Below are 19,103 nucleotides of genomic sequence, written 5' to 3'. Positions count from 1 at the left end.
TAATACTTCACAGGAAGACTAACAATGAGAAGAGAGTAACATAAGATGGTGGATACGTACTGGCACAACACTAACACGTGTGCAGAGAGCGATGGAAATATCACAGGAGATTAGTAAGGTATGGTACGGCAGCAATGGCGCTATTATATTAATTATATGTAGACTCAATAACCGCAACTAGTAAAAAAAAATGATTTTATTAGGACTTATAATTCTGAGTTCATAGGATACTGTACAACCAGATAACGATACAGGGAGGAGACAGTGCTAAGAAGAGTAGAGGAGAATAACAACAACATGCAGATTAGCAAGACATTGTGCATGGGACTTTGCATAAATGCTAAGGGCACTAACACTGAATGACCTTCCAAGGGTGCTGATTACTTATCACTCCTTTTCCAAAACAGGAGTGAACGGATGAATGATTTTGACGGTGTATATCTGTACATTCTTAAATAATGAATAGCACTAAAAATGTTTCCGTAAATCCTTTTTGTTGATTAATAATCATCTTTTTAGAAATCAGATATTTTTGTAAAGTTATTTTTATTCTTTTCTATAAATGTGTAGAGTTGAATGATTCGTAAAAAAAGATAAGTGCATTCTTTTCGATAAACATGTAGGTTTGTATTGTCATGTGGCCACTTGCGCACATCAATGTAAGCATTAGAAATAAGACACTAGTTTTAGAACCTGCAGGGAAATAACGGAAGGCCGCGCAGATAGTTGAGAATGAAAGTTTTCGCCGAGCGGGAGGAGCAGCCGGCTGGAGTGGACAAGCGGCGCAGTCTGCCGCAGGGGAAAGCGGGCGGCGAGCACCGCGAAGTCCTGCCGAGCCCACACTGGAGGAGATGAGAGGAGCAGGAGGAGGGGGAGCTGACAACTGGTGTAGGGAAGCTGGTTCCTCGAGTGCCTTGTGAAATGTTGTCTGTTGAACACTAGGGACAAGCAGGTGAACAGCTGCTTCTTACACATACATAACCTTCTAGGTATCCTCTAATAAACGCCGACTCCTGGCAAGCATGAACACACTCGGATTCTGCTTCAGCCTGACTAGGATATGTCGAAAGTCACCTGTCTTCTTGATTCCACGGAATTATGTCCCAATGCATCACAGTTGACAGACGAGGCAGGAGAGAAGGACAGGGGAACTACAAGAGAAGAACAGAAGCGAGAGAAAAATGGATTTTTGGGCAGTTGCGAGATGAAAACACACAAACATTTCACATACATACTTACACAGAATGTATCACTTTGGTGAGCCACATCAATTGCTGACAAGTTGAGCTCAGCGTGCAGGTATCTCGAAAGGCACTCACATTGTCACCACTCTAAGGCGACAAGAGATGCAGTCGTAGAGGTTGTCGAGGCGAGTACGTAGCCTCAGTCAATCGAGTCAAGCGACTGGCACAAGCAGTCTGCGACGAGGAGCCGTCGCACGAGCAACTGTGGCAGTCGTCTCCGCTGGCACAGTAGTTACGCCTCAGCTCGCCGGGTCAGCTGAGCGACGTCAGCGTCCAACGAGAGCGGTATGTGAACCGAGTGCTTGATTTGTTTGTTCCCCAGATCATTACAATGATCGATGTCCACTTTTAAAACAGCTAACCCAAATCAAAACGCCACTATTCGTTTTTGAATGTCTCTTTGCACAGACTAAATGTTTTCTTATGCTTTTCTATAAATATGTAGATTTGAAGTGTTCGTAAAATACAAATTTATTTATAAAGCACTAATAATGCCTTGTAATGTAGATTTCGTATTTACGTGTACGGTAAGAACGACAAATGCCACCAATTTTATATATTTAAAAGTATTAGTAATGTTAAATAAGACGATCATTAGTACAAGGAGATACTGCTTTGTCTTTGCTTTGAAATAATGAAATTTAAAGATAAGATGGAGTTACGTCATTTAAACGTTAAACGGGTTATTGTTCATGAGGTACGTTCCTGCTTCTGCCAACTTCTGCTGTATTGCGTAATTTTCCTTTTGGTGGTTATGTTTGTTAACACGTAACTGTTTTTGCTAGCTTAAGATTTCTAGTAATGGTTTCAAAAGCAATGGGATAGCAGGCTGCATTACAGAACAGTGAAAGATCCACATTTATATTCAAGAGGGCAGAACAGCAGTTTAACATCTAGGTGCACAAATCGCGTGTATGTAAAGACTTCTACCGATGATTAAAGATTTGGCCGGTAAAAATATGAGGAATTGTTTTTGTCAAGATACCTTCTGCTGCATCAGACAACCACAGCAGAAAATCTATTGTTAAGTACAGGGTAATTGTAGCAGCAGTTTGTGGTAGGAGATCGTGTTCTAGTTATTTAGAACTTCGAGATATACATGCAGTGCGGATGACGTTACAAATCTAGTATTGCATGCTCAAGTAATAATTGGCAGTCTGAAGATGGCACTATTTTATTTGCGAAATCACATAACTTCTCAGCGCTACGCTGTTAGATAGCTCTAAAGTTGACTTTACCACACCTCTGCCTACGACCTGAGACTACACTGGAATCTCATTACTTGCGGTAAATTACTACTCTACACTAAGCCCGAAGTACAGCGATGTTCTGCTACCACTATAATCCAGTGCATTAAACTTCTGATTCTGTGACTGACAGTGGATTGTTGTCCAGAAACTCTGTGGGACATCACTCCTTTCTTCGAACTATGCGCTCAGTTGGAACACCTGTTCAACCCCTCTGTCTCTGCTTAGCCTACCGTTCCAGAGCGCCAGGAAAGACTTGGCGAAGCCACATTCTACGTTTTGTGGTAACAGAGGGGACACTGACTTACAGTATCATTCAAATACTTTGAAATATGCCCTTATTCTTTGGAATGAAATACCAAAATACTAAATATCTTTTTTTTTTAGTGCGCTGTTTCGAGCCATCGATGCAAGGGAGTCGTAGCTGTTCAGTATTTAATAGACGTTATTCACCCGTCAACAATTCGTACCCAACTCATGCGGAAGGGGAAGGATATGCGGGTACCTTTCCTTAGCGTCCCCTATGGTCGGTGGTGATGCTCCCCACTTCTGGTATCCAGGTGACGGAAGGTTCAAGGCGAGGACAATTCTCCAACAAAAACATGTTAGGTTTCAGGAGTAAATCAATACCACAATTGTAACCTGCAGCTTAAATATATTTAGAACCATTAATAAATTTTACACTCTGAACAGTAAGTTTAAAAGCGAGACAACAGCCAGCCGATGGAGGTTACGAGACGCGGCCCTGCAGCGCCCGCTAGTGTTGTGGCGGGGGGTGGCAGGGGGGCTGAAGCGGCGACACGAACGGCCCCGCGCGGCAGCCGCCGAAGTGCTGGCCCATCCGCACGCACTGGCCGCGGAACGTCTGCAGCTGAGAAGCACGCACACAGCATATGCGTTAGGTTAACGTGTGGGTAGAGTGCTGAGAAACGGCCGAGAGCCACCATTCTGGAAACACTAAACATTTAGTAGTACCACGGGAAACAGTCCGAACACAAGTTAAAGTTCTGCATTGTGGTGTTGCATTGTGCCAAATATTAGGTGACTAAGTCGAGTGGTTATCCACCTACGGATCATACTGAGGATGAAAGAGCTTTGAAATTTACGTTTATCAAAAGAAGGGGGGTTAGTTGATAAGACATCCCGAAATATCAAGGTCTTAATGAATTAACTGAAACGAAGGGAGCAAAAGGCTTGTGGGCAATGCCACGTAAGTTCGAAGTACAAGTTGCAGTTAGCGATGGAGACCCTTGCACAGTATGGAATAGTGTGGCGGGCAGCACGGAACCAGCCTTCAGAGTGGTTAGTGCAGTCACTACATACGGTAGACGTGAGAGTAGCTCTGGAAGTCACACCCACCACTTGTATTTCGACAGTGCACGGCACGGGAGGTGGTGTCGGCTTTGGAGAACCGGTACTTGACGATGCAGCTGTTGGTGTTTCCTGGACAGTGCTTGGCGCGTCCTGATACTCCTCGTCCCTCTGAAGCTCCTGAAACGCGTAAACAAATTGTTACATAACTATTTTGTTCTTTTAATCTTACTGTTGCAACTACTAACGACACTACGTTTTAGACAGAGCTGGTCGCCGTTGTTAACTTATTCACAACGCCATTTCAGACAAGTAAAAAACGCTATCATGCTAAGGCCACTATAATTTTACGCTATTATTAGATTAGCAGCACAACCTCGTCGTGGTCAATAGGGCTGATGTCGGCGCAGTCCACCTTCATCATGCAAACACTCTTTATAGGAGTCAGGCGCGAAGGTTCTGCGGAGGACTCCGTTGTAATCGGCTGGAGTACCACCACTTTAGGGTACTCTGACCAACCCTGCAAAGAATAATCATCTCACTATACTTGAGTGGCAAGTACACGAATATGAAGGACAATGTGAAGTACAGAACATTGTGATGTAATTATAGGCGCCAATCTGTTAAATTTGGGTCTGGAACGTTGCAAAACATACGTACGTTCGGCTGAAATAGCTTTTTCTTACGTTGCTTGAATTTGGTAGACGTGTTACGAATACCTCAAACCTACTACCCGTTATAGCGACTGCTATCTTCTAGCCTCAGCACCTATTTGTTAGAGGCTATGTGCCGATAAACCCAATAACATTTACACTTAAATTTCTAGATAGCATGTATAAAGGAAATGCTATCATTAGATAAACGTTCCGGAACTATTTGTAATTAATCAGGCAGTAGTTTGACCTACCTATCGCGTATTCGTTAATTTTCTTGGAGGCACTTCAAGATGCCTTCATCTGCGTTCGTTTTGTTTGAAGTACTGCACAATTTCGGATTTAGGCCATTCAATTATTTTATGGCATTTTATGCCTTGTATGTCGCTGCCCCTATGACTCGGTTCTACGTTTATATAAATGAAGCGTTTTACGTTATTTCAGCTTTTCAACAATCGCTCGAAAGGAACGTGGTCCATTAAGTAAAGTGTAATATCAACTACGTGAGCATAAGATGTAGTCATGAGCAAAGACATGACTAGCATTAAAAATCCTTAATATACTTGCAAATGGCGCAACTCCGAAATTGTACAGTCGTACTAGAAGTGGCACGGAAGCTGAAGGCACTATGTAAAAAGATCCACAGCAACTGCTGACCCTATTCCATTGAAATTATTGTGTTATGCTTAACAAGGCAGTAGTATTTTAATTTTGAAGACTGAGCTATTAAGGAAAGCAGGGGCTGCATCTTTTAGTCCATTTACCACGTCAATGTCATGAAGGGATTTCTATGATAGTGTAAGAAGTAGGGTGAACAACCATGCGTCAAGTTTTGTACCAGTTTACAACAGTGTGCGATTTGCAGGGGGGGGGGGGGGGGGATGGGGGGAGATTTCCCCCCCCCCCCCCCCCCCCTCTGCATTAGACCATCCCCTCTGGTTTTAGTTGATGCATCCCAACCTGGGATGTTTATTTCCCACGCAATGGAGTAAAACTTTACATATAAAGTTAATTTGTGGAGCCGAACAATGAAAGTTCTTAATAAGTCTTACTATTAACACTATTAATATGTTTCAGTTTTCTATCATCAGAAAACGTACAACTTTTCACAAATGTACCTCTAAGTTCTGAATTCCCCTCGTATATCTGTACCCGTATGTAGATGACTTTGTAAGTAAGTTCTACCTATAGTGTACTTTTAAAGATATAACGAGGGATGACTTCTGATAATGCCGAAACTCACTATTGACGCGTATGCACTAACATCTATTTATAAATAGCTGTTTAACCATGCGTAACGCCACGGTCCAAGCTAGTAACATATATAATTCTACCAACCCCCTAAGACATCCCCATCCCCCATCCCCCATCCCCCATCCCCCATCCCCCATCCCCCATCCCCCATCCCCCATCCCCCATCCCCCATCCCCCATCCCCCATCCCCCATCCCCCATCCCCCATCCCCCATCCCCCATCCCCCCCCACTGGTAGAAGCACAAATCGCACCCTGGTTTACGAACGGCTATATGGTCGTTGCCGAAGATAGTGAAGCTTGTTGTGACCTTCAGATACAGTATCGCTGGTAACTGGTACTATACGTGGATTAATTTACTGAGAGGCTGTGCAGAAAAACGTATTTAACAGCGGCGTGCTATGTAGCTTTTTTTACAGCTCTTATTTTTGCTGGCGCTTTACAACCGGCAGTTGAATATGTCACTATTAGTTACACGAAGCTGTGTACTATTTCGTAACTAAGTTCAAACATTTGAGGGAATAATCTAATAACTACGGAATTTAGTTTGACGATTCTATGCATGTGCTTTGAACGTAGATAAGCTGTTCAGTTCAGGAAGTTTTAAATTTTTCAAAGTCCACTTTAATTAACAAGGGGTATTTAAACGTTCAGTGGCCAGCACAGTCATTTCAAGACTGGTCTGTTGACAGTTGCACTAGTATCTAAGTTTTATAGATTTGCCTATTGGAGTCTTCGCAGTTTCCTCAGTAACTGCACTTAGGAGGTTTAGTACCTAGTGATCACCTTTACCTTTCCTTCCCGAGCGGTGTGCTCTGTTGACGCCGGCGTTGCGCCGTTGGAACCGCCGCTGCACTCCGTCACCTCACCCAACGCGCCCGATGCGATGAGGAGCAACACAACCAGGTAACTCATTTGCTGCTCTTCCTGCGTGAGAGATTTTTACTATTTAAAATTCTCATCCCGTAGTAAATTAAGTTCAATATCAAATTAACAACGTTAGCTTGCATTAGAGCTTACTTCGTGAAGTTGTGCATTGGCTATGTTAATTTTCCAGAAACAAGCCTCAGTACAATCATTTTGGGAGTCTAGTCTGAGGAACTGTATGGTTAGTTACGAAGCCATGTGTAAGGCTAAGTTCAGAGGTTTGTCGAATCAATAACCTAAAGTTCATGAGAAAGCTTTGAGGCTCAGTGTGAACACTAAAAACTGGACATATAAAGTTTGCAGAAAAAGAGGTGAAACACACACTCTTTTGACAAATATACTCTATGTCTCCTTAACTTTCTTATTTGTGTCAAACAAGAAAGAACAATTATGCCGACCGGGTTTTGTTTAATTTATGAGTTTCTTTATGGTAAAACTTAAATTAACTTGAAATGATGTATTACGTGATTAGTAGAATTATATAATTTTTTCACACATTTCAGTAACAGAATACTATCGAAAGTATGAGCCAAGATCTATAGACCTCCCACTGCAAAGCCTCTGAGACTACAAATGAACACCCAAACACACTACTTACTCTTGGCTTTTCTCCCACTGGTGAAGCAAGGCTGGAGTGTGACACACTGCAGCCTGGCCACACTTCTTATAGACCGGCTCCCTAAACGCAAAGTTGGGAAGAGGTCGCCACAGCCTCTCACCGCCCAGGTAGGAGCGCCGCCGGGCGTTCGCCGAAGGAACTAGGAGCCTGAAGCTGGCCGCAGCGGACCAAACAGTCGAGCCGAGAGACAGCCACGGGGAACGCCGCGTATGGAAACCGCGGAGTGTGTTTCTGTGTGGGTTACTGGTATTTTCCGTAACTGAAGATCTAAATTTGATTAGAATTTCTGCTTACTTTTTTTTCCTTTTGTTTGTTATCTAGAATGACTGGTCTTATGCCGTTAAAATACGTGCGCATGATAGGTGCCGAAGGCCCCATTAATACTTCAGTTTCTCTCGTATATGTTCGGATTCATTGCGCGTTTTACCATGTTTAGAGTACCAATAGAAACGGGTCTTTCACAATTATCTTCAAAGATATCAATAGTTTACGAATCTCTATAAAGTGCCTTGCCGAGGGTGGTTTTAAGATTCCTTCGTAAACGAATCACGGATGGTTATGCCCCTTTATGTGCCATCATTTGAGTAATTTTATGTTCTGTCTCCACGGGAACGGTAATCGGAAGGGGTGGAAAATATAGTTTCGTCCTCGAAACCTGTTCCTGGAATTTTGTACACTTGTTTCCACGAGCTACATTTCTTAATGTGTACTATTTGTGAGATTGATATAAATCTCCCACAGTACATGCAAGCATTGCAACTCGTCTCTGTAACATCGATGTTTTTAGACTATCCTTACATTGTCCCCATACAGTTAAGTACTATAGATGAAAGTGTTTTACGTGAAAATTTTGGAGACGAACTCCTGCCTTTCGTTGTAGTGTTTGTCATTCTAAAGGTTTAATGTCAAATGTTTCAATAACATGCCAGGTATTTAAATGCCGTTACCAAAGCCTGCTTCGTTTTCACGTTTCGTAACGTGCATACCATAACTTTTCTCTAGACTTAACTAGTCGCTAATTTTCACACTTGCCATTTTTATCACTACATGGATGAAAATTAGTTTTTATCGGATAAGTCCATTCTATGTGGTACGACTGCAATACATAATACCTAACATCTAAGGTACTGATGTATTTCAGTGAATAGTAATATCTGTATCTATCTAGAGGCACGCACAGTAGGCTAGTCTACCGAGGGCTACTCAGATAATGCCTCGCAAGAACGCTAGAGTTGGACAATAAATTTCGTATGAGCGTGTCCAGAACGAATCTAATACTCCGCAACGGTGTGTACACTGTGCAGTTAGTAAGGATAAGACTATTAGACGGACTGGAACGCGGTGGCTCTTCTCATTAGGCAGTTACCACTGTGAATTATCCGGCAACTTCGGCTATCTGATAAAACAATTACACAAAATGACACTCTAAGCTATGTAATTGGAGAATGTGGTCGTACCAAAAGGTACTTTATTGAAAGTTGTGATCGTATTTGGTGCAATTCATATTTTACTGGTCTAGAGTCTAGAGTAATTTGAATGTTACGAAAGCAACATGTTAGTGCCATAGCTCCCATCCTGAGCAATTAAAATAAATTTTAAGTCATTGCAATGGGCATTAACGGACTTTCACGTTTCTTTCGTGACAAGATACTGCTTCTGATTGAGAGGGCTCAAAATCAGTGAACATTCGTCGCACCAAATGCTGTCAAATATTTGTGAACAAAAATTATGCAAAATCAAAGATTTTTTTAACATTAGCCTCCTAATGTAAATACCATTCTCAGAGTTCATCATATCTGCTAATTTTTGAGTGGACATGGTTGATCGTGCATTAATGTTCATTGGATCATCATAGTGTTATCTTACAGAATGTTGCGAAACTGTAGAATTGCAAGTAGTCGTGTTCGAATTTACATGAGCAAAATTCTCAAAGTAAAGCGCTAATTTGATAACTCCATAACGAAGTATGTCAGCGTGGAAGGTGTGACTACCGAAGGCAAAATTTAACACGTTCTGCATTTGACACCATCGAAGAGGCGTTAAACCTTAAGCCTCAATTAAATGCTGCAGTGTCTGAGTTCACACCGTTTTGAAAACTAGTATGCTTGTGTGTACCTAAATGAGCTGGCCACAATTGCAGGTTAAGCGGATCTTTCTCATTCGATAGCCCTCAAGGGGAAAACTTTTTTCATGAGTAATGCACAGTTTACAAAAAGGTGAGAGAAAAGAAATGAGCGATAGGCTTAAATTCCGTTACGTAGGAAAAAAGTTCAGGCGACGAAACGTGAATTGAGGCACTGAGCACCATAAGGGCCCATAGCACAGACACAATGATATGAGAAAAATAAATTTGAAAATCAGATTTGTGGGCAAACCACCAGTCTTATAGGTTTGACTGGTTAACCAAGTCTCAACATCTTATATTTCATATAAAAATGTACCTACTTTAAATAATTTGTTAATGTTTGGCATTACTATAAATTCACAAACTTTTCATGTTTAGGCTAGTGTTATTAACGTCTTGTTGACTGTTGTATGGTTTATAATGTGCCTTCCACCAACGTATTTCGGCACTAGTTTGCAAGGTTTTTACAGACTGGGGAAATGACAAATTCTGGTCGCCCTCGACGTCACTTCAAGGAAATTGTCTCATGACTCCAGAGAAAAAATGCAGGTTTACACAGTTCATTGCACCCTGTTCAAAAATCACTAAAATTTCTGAAACGTAAATTGTTACCACGAGCGTAAACTTCTGGTTTGATAGTGTGGTAGGTAACATTCTTAGTTTTTAGCAAATGTTCAAATTTACCAGTATACAGGTACAGTACAGATAAAGCTGGTTCATAGATTAACAGATGTCAAGTGCATGCTACAATCTAAGTCGACAACGATGTACTTTAGGCCCATTCGGTTTTAAGCTCATCAGTTATTGATACTGACGTAATAGCTCGTGGTTTTGAGAGAATAGGTTTCAACTTTGCACAGCACTCAGAAATGTCGCAACTGCTTTGAGATATGAGCAATAAGGATGACTAGTGGAACCAGAATTTCTTGCAATTATAGAAGTAAATTAGAGCAGTTGTCGAAGTACAGGACTTAAAATATTGATACTCGGCTGCGGACTCGAAAAAGCCTATTTCAAAACGTGTAATAATTGAGAGAAATTTTAGTTTGGAAAATTAATAAGTAATACGGCAAGTTTGTTAGGTAGGAAAACTAAACAGCAGAGCCATTGGAGTGTTTTAGATGTGAAGACATTACATATGGATGTACGTGCTAGAATCGTCTGCAGCTCTTAACTGTACTTTGAAGAGTTAGCTTTCCTTAAATGCAGATAAATAAATGACGCAGAAACATAAGAATCCGGGAGAGACATTGTTTATATAGTGGCAATACTACGAAACGAGAGGAAAGATAGTGCAGACATGAAACAGGTAGCAGGTAAGAGTTGACGCAGATTCTGCACGTGTTAGAAAAACCGCATAGAAAACTGGTGCGGTCTGAGCTCTAATCGCGCTACAATGTTTAGTGTGTTTATCAAATGTGCCTGGCGGAGCCTTTCGGTGTTTTTATTCGCAATTAGGATCGTACTGAAAAAAAGGATATAGCTTCTCGTCAACTGAGTCTGCCTGAAAAAACCGTCTTGTGTTGGAACCATACATCACGAAATTAAATAGGAGATAATAAAGTCATTTCACAAATCCTTCGAACAGTAACTGATAGGCACCAGTCTGCATATAGACTGGCTGTTTGGTTCAGTAGCCATCACCTCAAAGCCATTTGTGGGAGTTTAGCAATTTCCCCATCGCGATTATTCTTGTTATGGAAAGATATTAGGGAACTCCATAATGCTCCCCGGCGCGGTCGCATCCTAGACAATCTGTGAAGTGCAGCAGTCCTCTGTGGTGGGCCGAGGCAGCTGTGCAGACGTCATTAGACCGTCATTGGTTTACTGAAGGCATCTTTTTATCCTGCTGATGAACGATATGATGTTTGAAGTTAATGCTTTGGTCCTTTAGCTTCGGTAAAACCCCCGTTTCAAAAACTGGTCGGAGGTGAAACTGAGTCGTAAGTTGAGTTGTATCGGAACCGGAGGCGAAGCTCCACGATGTCGCTAATCGATGTAGCCGGTAAGGAAGTGCAGTGAGCTCTCAGCACTCATCGCCTCACCGACAGCGCTTTTGACAGACCGAGTTGAACCCCACCTTTTTCATTTAATTTTCTTTCTAATGTTCTCTCGTTGGTAATCTTTACTGCAAAACTGCATCCAAAGAGCCAATGAGGTTCATGAATATATACCGGGTGATCAAAAACTCAGTATAAATTTGAAAAATTAATAAACCATGGAATACTGTAGATAGAGAGGTAAAAATTGACACACATGCTTGGAATGCCATGGGGTTTTATTAGAACCAACCATATTGCTAGATGCGTGAAAGATTTCAGGCATGCGTCGTTTGGTGATGATCGTGTGCTCAGCCGCCACTTTCGTCATGCCTGGCCTCCCAGGTCCCCAGACCTCAGTCCGTGCGATTAATGGCTTTGGGGTTACCTGAAGTTGCAAGGATATCGTGATTGACCGACATCTCTAGGGATACAAAATTGTTGAGGCTTTCGTGGCCACTTGTTGACAAACTGCCTATTGGCTTCTGTCTCGGGTTCTTCGGCCGACGTTCATCTAATGATTTTTCTGACTCGTGCTGGCGAAACGTCAGAAAAATCATTAGATGAACGTCGGCCGAAGAACCTGAGACAGAAGCCAATAGGCAGTTTATCTCTAGGGATGCTTAAAGACAACATCTGACGCCAATGCCTCACCTTAACTCCGGACATGCTTTACAGTGCTGTTTACAACACTATTCCTAAACTGCAGCTATTGTTGAGGAATGATGTTGGGCATATTGAGCATTTCCTGTAAAGAACATGATCTTTGCTTTGTCTTACTTAGTTATGCTAATTATTGCTATTCTGATCAGATGAAGCGCCATCTGTCGGACATTTTTTAACTTTTGTATTCTTTTTTTCTTTGGTTCTAATAAAACCATGTGTGTCAATTTGTACCTCTCTATCTACATTATTCCGTGATTTACTCAGTTTTCAAATTTGTACTGACTTTTTGATCACCCAGTACATTAGACACCTGTAAACTTTACAAAATATTATACTTTTCCAAACTGAAATTGTAATGTCTTTCTGTTAATTGATTACCGATTGTAAAATATTGCACCTTTTAACGTTCCGCTAGATAAGTTATCGTGCAAGATGTGATTTGGTATGCACAACAAAAACTATTTCTGTCAACGTTTTACGATCGATATCCGAAGATATACGCAAAGTAGTAACTCCTACCAGGTGGCTTAAGTGGATGGTTAACTTCTGATGTTTGTGGTCAAAAATATTTTGAAGATGTCTTATTTTTGAATAAACTAATGCAGTTTCGACGCTTAGGCCATTGTCACGTGCTTAAAAAGGAGTCTTAGAACGCGCGCTTGCGTGTGTGTGTGTGTGTGTGTGTGTGTGTGTGTGTGTGTGTGTGTGTGTGTGTGTGTGTGTTTTGCGTTAACGTGGTGATTTTACACCACACACAAGTCCTGTTTTGCGTTAACGTGGTGATTTTACACCACACACAAATCCTGTTAGAATTCTTATTTAAAAGTCAAACTGATGCGACCCAGGCTTTTTTGACAAATCCCTGGCCTCGAATATCTCGATATTTGTATAATGGCGGGTTGTTTTTATGTTAAAGCAACGTTTTAAGCCTTGACAATGGCCAAAGAGCCGAAATTGCGATTGTGAATTGAGAAATAAAACATTAACAAACGGCAGAAAGATGTCCTTCAAACAGTATGTGGGTAGTGTCTGATACTGCCGGCTCTAACGTAACTGATTTTGTAAGGTCGAATGGTGATTTTCTTGATTTTACACGAATACTCATAAAAACTATGGACGATGTTAAGTGACATATTGGCTTGAATTATACAACTTTTCTGCTAAATACAAATGAATTCCGATCTCTATATAGAAGTAATATCCAGGTGGTATTAATATACTCTAACAAAAAAATTCATTCGGATAATTCCTTCGTAGTGTCTCCTTTTGTCGTGGAATGTATTTTCTGTATAGTCACATTCGCCTGTTTTAAATCATATGACCACAGAGCCCGACTTGTAAGTGTAAGGCATAGTCAGTCATTAAATGGGAGATCCATGAAGAAAATCGTTGCTTTATACCCCCACAAAATTATTTACCAATTAATAACTCCTCACCATAATCCAGTAAATATTGCTGTTACTGAGTCATCTACATCGACACTCCGCAAGCCACTGTACGGTGCGTGGCGGAGGGTGTGCTGTACCACTACTGGTATTTTCCTTTCCTATTCCACTCGCAAATACAGCGACGGGAAACCGTTTACCTGTACGCCTCCGTATGAGCCCTGATGTCTCGTATCTCGACTTCGTGGTCCTTACTCGCAGTGTATGTTGGCGGCAGTAGAATCGTTTGGCAGTCAGCTTAAAATGCTAGTTCTCTAAATTTTCTCAATAGTATTTCTCGAAAAGAGCGTAGTTTTCCTCCAGCGATTTCCATTTGAGTTCTCGAAGAATCTGCGTAACACTCAGTTGTTCGAACATGCAGGTAACAAACCTATCAGTCAGCCCCTGAATTGCTTCGAGGTCTTCCTTCAATCAGACCTGGTACGGACCCCAAACACTCGAGCACTACTCAAGACTCGGTCGCACCGGCGTCCTACGTGCTGTCTCCTTTACAGGTGAACCACTCTCTCCTAAAATTCTTCCAATAAACCAAAGTCGACCATTCGTCTTCCCCACCACTGTTCACATGCCCGTTCCATTTCATATCGCTTTGCAACACTATACCAAGATTTTTAAACGACTTGACTGCGTCAAGCAGGATACAAGTAATAGTCTAACAGAACTTCACAGGTTTGTTCTTCCTTGTCTAAGTTATCTTATATGTATCTACAGCCTCTCAACTTCGACACCTTACCATACACTACATTATCATCAGCAAATAACAGCAGATTGCTGGCCACCCGGTGCACCAAATCATTTATGTGAATAAAGAACAATAGCGGTCCTACCAAACTTGTCCGGAGGACCCCTGACGATACCCTTTTGTCTGAACACCCGACGTCGAAGACAACATACTGAGTTCTATTACTTACAAGGGAACCTCCCCATCGCACCCCCGTCAGATTTAGTTGTAAGTTGGCGCAGTGGATAGGCCTTGAAAAACTGAACACAGATCAATCGAGAAAACAGGAAGAAGTTGAGTGGAACTATGAAAAAAATAAGCAAAATATACAACCTGAGTAGTCCATGTGCAAGATAGGCAACATCAAGGAGAGCGTGGGCTCAGGAGCCCGTGGTTAGCGTGAGCAGCTGCGGAATGAGAGGTCCTTGGTTCAAGTCTTCCCTCGTGTGAAAAGTTTACTTTTTTTTATTTTCGCAAAGTTATGATCTGTCCGTTCGTTCATTGACGTCTCTGTTCACTGTAATAAGTTTAGTGTCTCTGTTTTGCGTCCGCACCGCCAAACCGTGCGATTAGTAGATGAAAGGACGTGCCTTTCCAATGGGAACCGAAAACATTTGATCGCAAGGTCACAGGTCAACCGACTCCTTCACAGGAAAACACGTCTGATATATTCTATACGACACTGGTGACGGCATGTGCGTCACATGACAGGAATATGTTGTCGACCCACCTAACTTGTACACTTGGCGAATGGGAAAAAAGATTCTTCTACCTTGCCCAATTTAGGTTTTCTTGTGGACGTGATAATCACTCCCAAAAAAGCGATGAAAACATAAGAGTTTGTCAGATAATAATCGTCTGAAAATAAAAAATTAAAATTTTCACTGGAGGGAAGACTTGAACCAAGGACCTCCAGTTCCACAGTTGCTCACGCAAACCACGAGACCACGGCGCTCCTGAACTTACGCTATCATTGATGTTGCCTATCTTGCACATGGACTACTCAGTTTGTATATTTTATTTTTTTCATAGTTCTACACAACTTCTTCCTGTTTCCTCAATTGATCTGTGTTCAGTTTTTCAAGGCCTATCCACTGTGCCAACTTATAACTAAATCTGAGGGGGGTGCGATGGGGAGGTTCCCTTGTTAGGAAGTCTTTGTGCCACTCACATATCTGAGAACTTATTCCATAAGCTCGTACCTCAGTTAACATCCTGCAATGGGGCACCATGTCAAATGCTTTCCGGAAATCTAGAAATATGGAATCTGCCTGCTGCCCTTCACCCACTGGTCGCAGTAGATCATGTGAGAAAAGGCAAGCTGAGTTACGCACGAGCGATGCTTTCTAAAAGCGTGCTGATTCGTGGACATAAGCGTCTCAGTCTCAAAGTTTATTATATTCGAAGTGAGAATATGTTCAAGGATTCTGCAGAAAAACGGTTAGGGGTGTTAGTTTGTAATTTTTCTGGTCAGTTGTAGTTTGCTTCTTACATATTGGAATCACCTGTGCTTTTCTCCAGTCGCTTAGCACTTAGTGCTGGACGAGAGGTTCACGATAATTGCAGGCTAGATATGGAGTCAACATACTCTTTGTAAAATCGAATTTTGGTTCTATCTGGGCCTGGTGATTTCTTTGCTTCCAAACCTTCCAGTTTTTTTACGCCAGGGATGCTTATTACTATGTCGTCCATATGGGAGTCTGTCCAATGATCAAATGTCGGTATGTCTGTAAGATTCTCCTGCGTGAACGATTTGTTGAACGTGAATTTTAAAACTTCGTCTTTTGTTTTGCTATCTTCAAGTGGCACATCGGACTGGTCAACAAGGGACTCGATGGAAGCCTTAGACCAGCTTAGCGATTTTACCTAGGACCAAAATTTTCTCGGGTTCTATGCCAGGTATTTTGCTAAGGTGTGACGGTGGTAGTTGTATGCTTCGTGCATAGACCTTTTCACAGACGCACGAATCTTTCCTAACCTTTGCTTGTCATTTGTGTGTTCCCTTTCGAACCGTGAGTGCAACAGCCTCTCATTTCGTGAGCATCCTCCGAATTTCGTTGTTAAAGCACAGTGGTCCTTTTCCATTCTTTATCCAAATACTAGGCACCTATATTCTCCAGACCCGATTCACACACCGCTTAAACTGTGCAAATAATTCCTCTAAGTCATTCACTGGCGATGGCTGGACAGATTGCTTCACACCTATATTAAAACCACTAGTGAAACTAAGATAAGAAAAGTATTACACAAGGCTGACATTACAAACACAGCTTATAGCTCTTAAATGTTTCCTGTTTGTGGCCTCAATGTGATTGTATCATGTTCACCAGTCTACAACTCCACTTCCAGAAAAAAATTCAATTACAGAATATAGTGGCTGTTGCTTGATCACAAGCATTAGTCTGCTTCTGAACATGCACTGTGTTAATCATCGAACATTCGGTGGCAGGTGGTTGAACATCTTCAGGAATGCCGTGAAAAAACTGTCGAATGTGTTATTTAAATGACATCTAGAATATCAATGACGACGTTAGCTATTTTCTTTTTTCCTTTATAGCTTAAACAGCAGCTTAATTGCACAATCCAAATTGTAATCTTTTGGAATCTTAGATTCTTTACTCACTGTTTCTCAAATCTTGCATCATTCAAGTCCTTAATTTCATACATTCGATAGTAGGGGGGAAGAGGGCAGTGAGTGCACACCAGCTCACTCTGCGCTGTTGCCAGATCTCCTTAGGTAAATACACGACACATCACTTTCAGGGTTCCCATTCCCCTTCCCGCTCCTGTTCATGTATCGTGTGCAGTTGCTTAATATTCCAGATTTTTCTCCCAGTAATAACGCCACAAATGAATTACCATAGCTGTAGTGGCGGAACTAAGCTCAGCTCGTGTCCTGTTTCATCACACTCTTGATACGAGCAATTTTATTTTTCCAGTCGCTATTTTTTAAACCAAACTCTGCCTAGTCAGAATTTCCCCATACTTTGGGATTTTCTCTCAATGTACATACGGTTCCTCACTGCCGTGATCCCAATAGTTTTCAGCTGTATAAATTCCTCTACTGTGCTGTACTAACAGTTACGGATAGAACTATCGCCAACATCGTTAATTTGAGTGAAATTTCTCCCATAATTCCCTACACACATAAGCGTGCAGCCATTCTGACCATCTCCACTACTGTCTAGTTGCATACAACAGCTAACTGTAGCTGACATGTCAGTGGTGTATTCAGTACTCTGACCTGCATACTGCAGTCTGCCAATAGTTGTGATGTCATCTTGGGTACCGAAGCCTTCTGGTACTTTCCTCTGTCGATGACGATCTGTACAGGGTGTGGTGATGTTAGACTTTAAAGTATTATGGAGAAGCGTAAATGTATCATCTTACATAAGGGATCCTAGTCTAGAAACGGCAGAGTCGAAAGCTGTAGGCCAGGGCTTAACAACTAGCCGGTTTTGAGCGCGAGTACTCGCGTCTGCTCAGGCACCTGCTCGCGAGCAGGTGCAAGGTCGCGGAGTAAGGAGGGTGGGAGGGAGGGGAAATGCGCGCGCACGTTTGAATGTGATCTCGCGTTCTTAGCAGATTTAACTAGCCATCTGAATGCTTTGAACATTTTACTACAAGGTAAAGATCTGCTAATTACTCATTTCATAGATCGAATACGAGCTTTTAAAATGAAATTGACACTTTGGGTGAGTCAGCTGGAAACAGGAAATCTAGCTCATTTTCCTGAATTATCATCCATGCAAGATGTTCACAAAGACTGTGAACGTTATTAAAATAGTTTAGTAGCCCTTAAGGAAGAATTTGATCAACGCTTTCAAGATCCGACAGCACTAGACAGTGATTTTGATCTGTTCTCCTCTCCATATTCAGCGAATATTGAAGAGATTCGTCCTGAGCTGGAACTAGAAATAATTGACCTGAAGTGTGACAGAGAATACAGAGACAAATTTCAGAACAAGAAAAAAAAATTGGAATTCTACACACTCTTCCCTCAGGATAGATTTCCTCGTTTGCACAAACTAGCGGCTACAATAATATCAATGTTCGGTTTCACATATGTTTGTGAACAACTGTTCTCTGCAATGAAATGTAACAAGACGCGCCTGAGAAACGCATTGCCTGATCGAAATTTAAACTGCACGCTGCGCCTAGAATGCACAATAACAATTACTCCGAATGCAGACGCAATTGTAAAGGGCAAAAAGTACAAGATAACCGAGAATCCCACACTTCAGTGACACCTTTTATTGTGTAACAGTTCACAAATTAATACGAATGCAGAGGTATACACTAAGCTAATAAAATTATGTGGCACGTGTACATTCTCCTTTATTTGTTTCATTTGCCGCAGTAATAATTCGTGAGTGATATCCCTGCAGGTGGCCGCGGATTCACATTGACTGGCGGCAGCTGTTGTGTGCCCCACGTGACTCTCCCCACTCTCCGCTCTGGTCCGGTAGTGGGGGTAGCGTGCTCGCGCTGCTCCGTGCTCGCGCCCTGCTGCTCACAGCTTGCTCCGTGAGCACGTATGTTGTGAAGCCCTGCTGTAGGCGAAAATCATTGATACTTCTGACAATGGAATACATGTACCGGTACTGTTCTTTCTAAGATTATAAGGTAGACAATTTTCATGGACCAAAATAAGGAAAAGATGTCCATTAAACATGGGATTTTAAGGTATACGTTTTAGAACCCATGTTTCATAGACATTTTCTCGTTTTGGTCCATACTACCACCTCTGAAAGTTGTCTACCCCACTATCTTAGCAACAACAGTACCAGTACATGTATTGTATTGCCAGAGGTATCAATCAGAAAGACTTTCACTTCCAGCTTTCCACTCGGT

At 41.8% G+C, this 19,103-nt stretch overlaps 1 protein-coding gene across 1 annotated transcript; it reads right to left on the bottom strand.

Moving 5' to 3' along the window:
- Nucleotides 1-3,248: 3,248 nt before the first annotated feature.
- Nucleotides 3,249-17,529, bottom strand: LOC126234280 (uncharacterized). Its single transcript, XM_049942967.1, has 5 exons — nucleotides 17,494-17,529; nucleotides 6,500-6,634; nucleotides 4,179-4,322; nucleotides 3,851-3,982; nucleotides 3,249-3,362 (listed from the first exon to the last, which is right to left on the bottom strand). The coding sequence occupies exons 1-5, from the start codon at nucleotides 17,527-17,529 to the stop codon at nucleotides 3,249-3,251; spliced, it is 561 nt and encodes a 186-aa protein (XP_049798924.1).
- Between the last annotated feature and the right edge of the window lie 1,574 nt (nucleotides 17,530-19,103).

The sequence above is a fragment of the Schistocerca nitens genome, chromosome 2, assembly GCF_023898315.1.
Source record: "Schistocerca nitens isolate TAMUIC-IGC-003100 chromosome 2, iqSchNite1.1, whole genome shotgun sequence".
Taxonomy (NCBI): domain Eukaryota; kingdom Metazoa; phylum Arthropoda; class Insecta; order Orthoptera; family Acrididae; genus Schistocerca; species Schistocerca nitens.
This window is presented reverse-complemented; position numbering and strand designations above follow the sequence as displayed.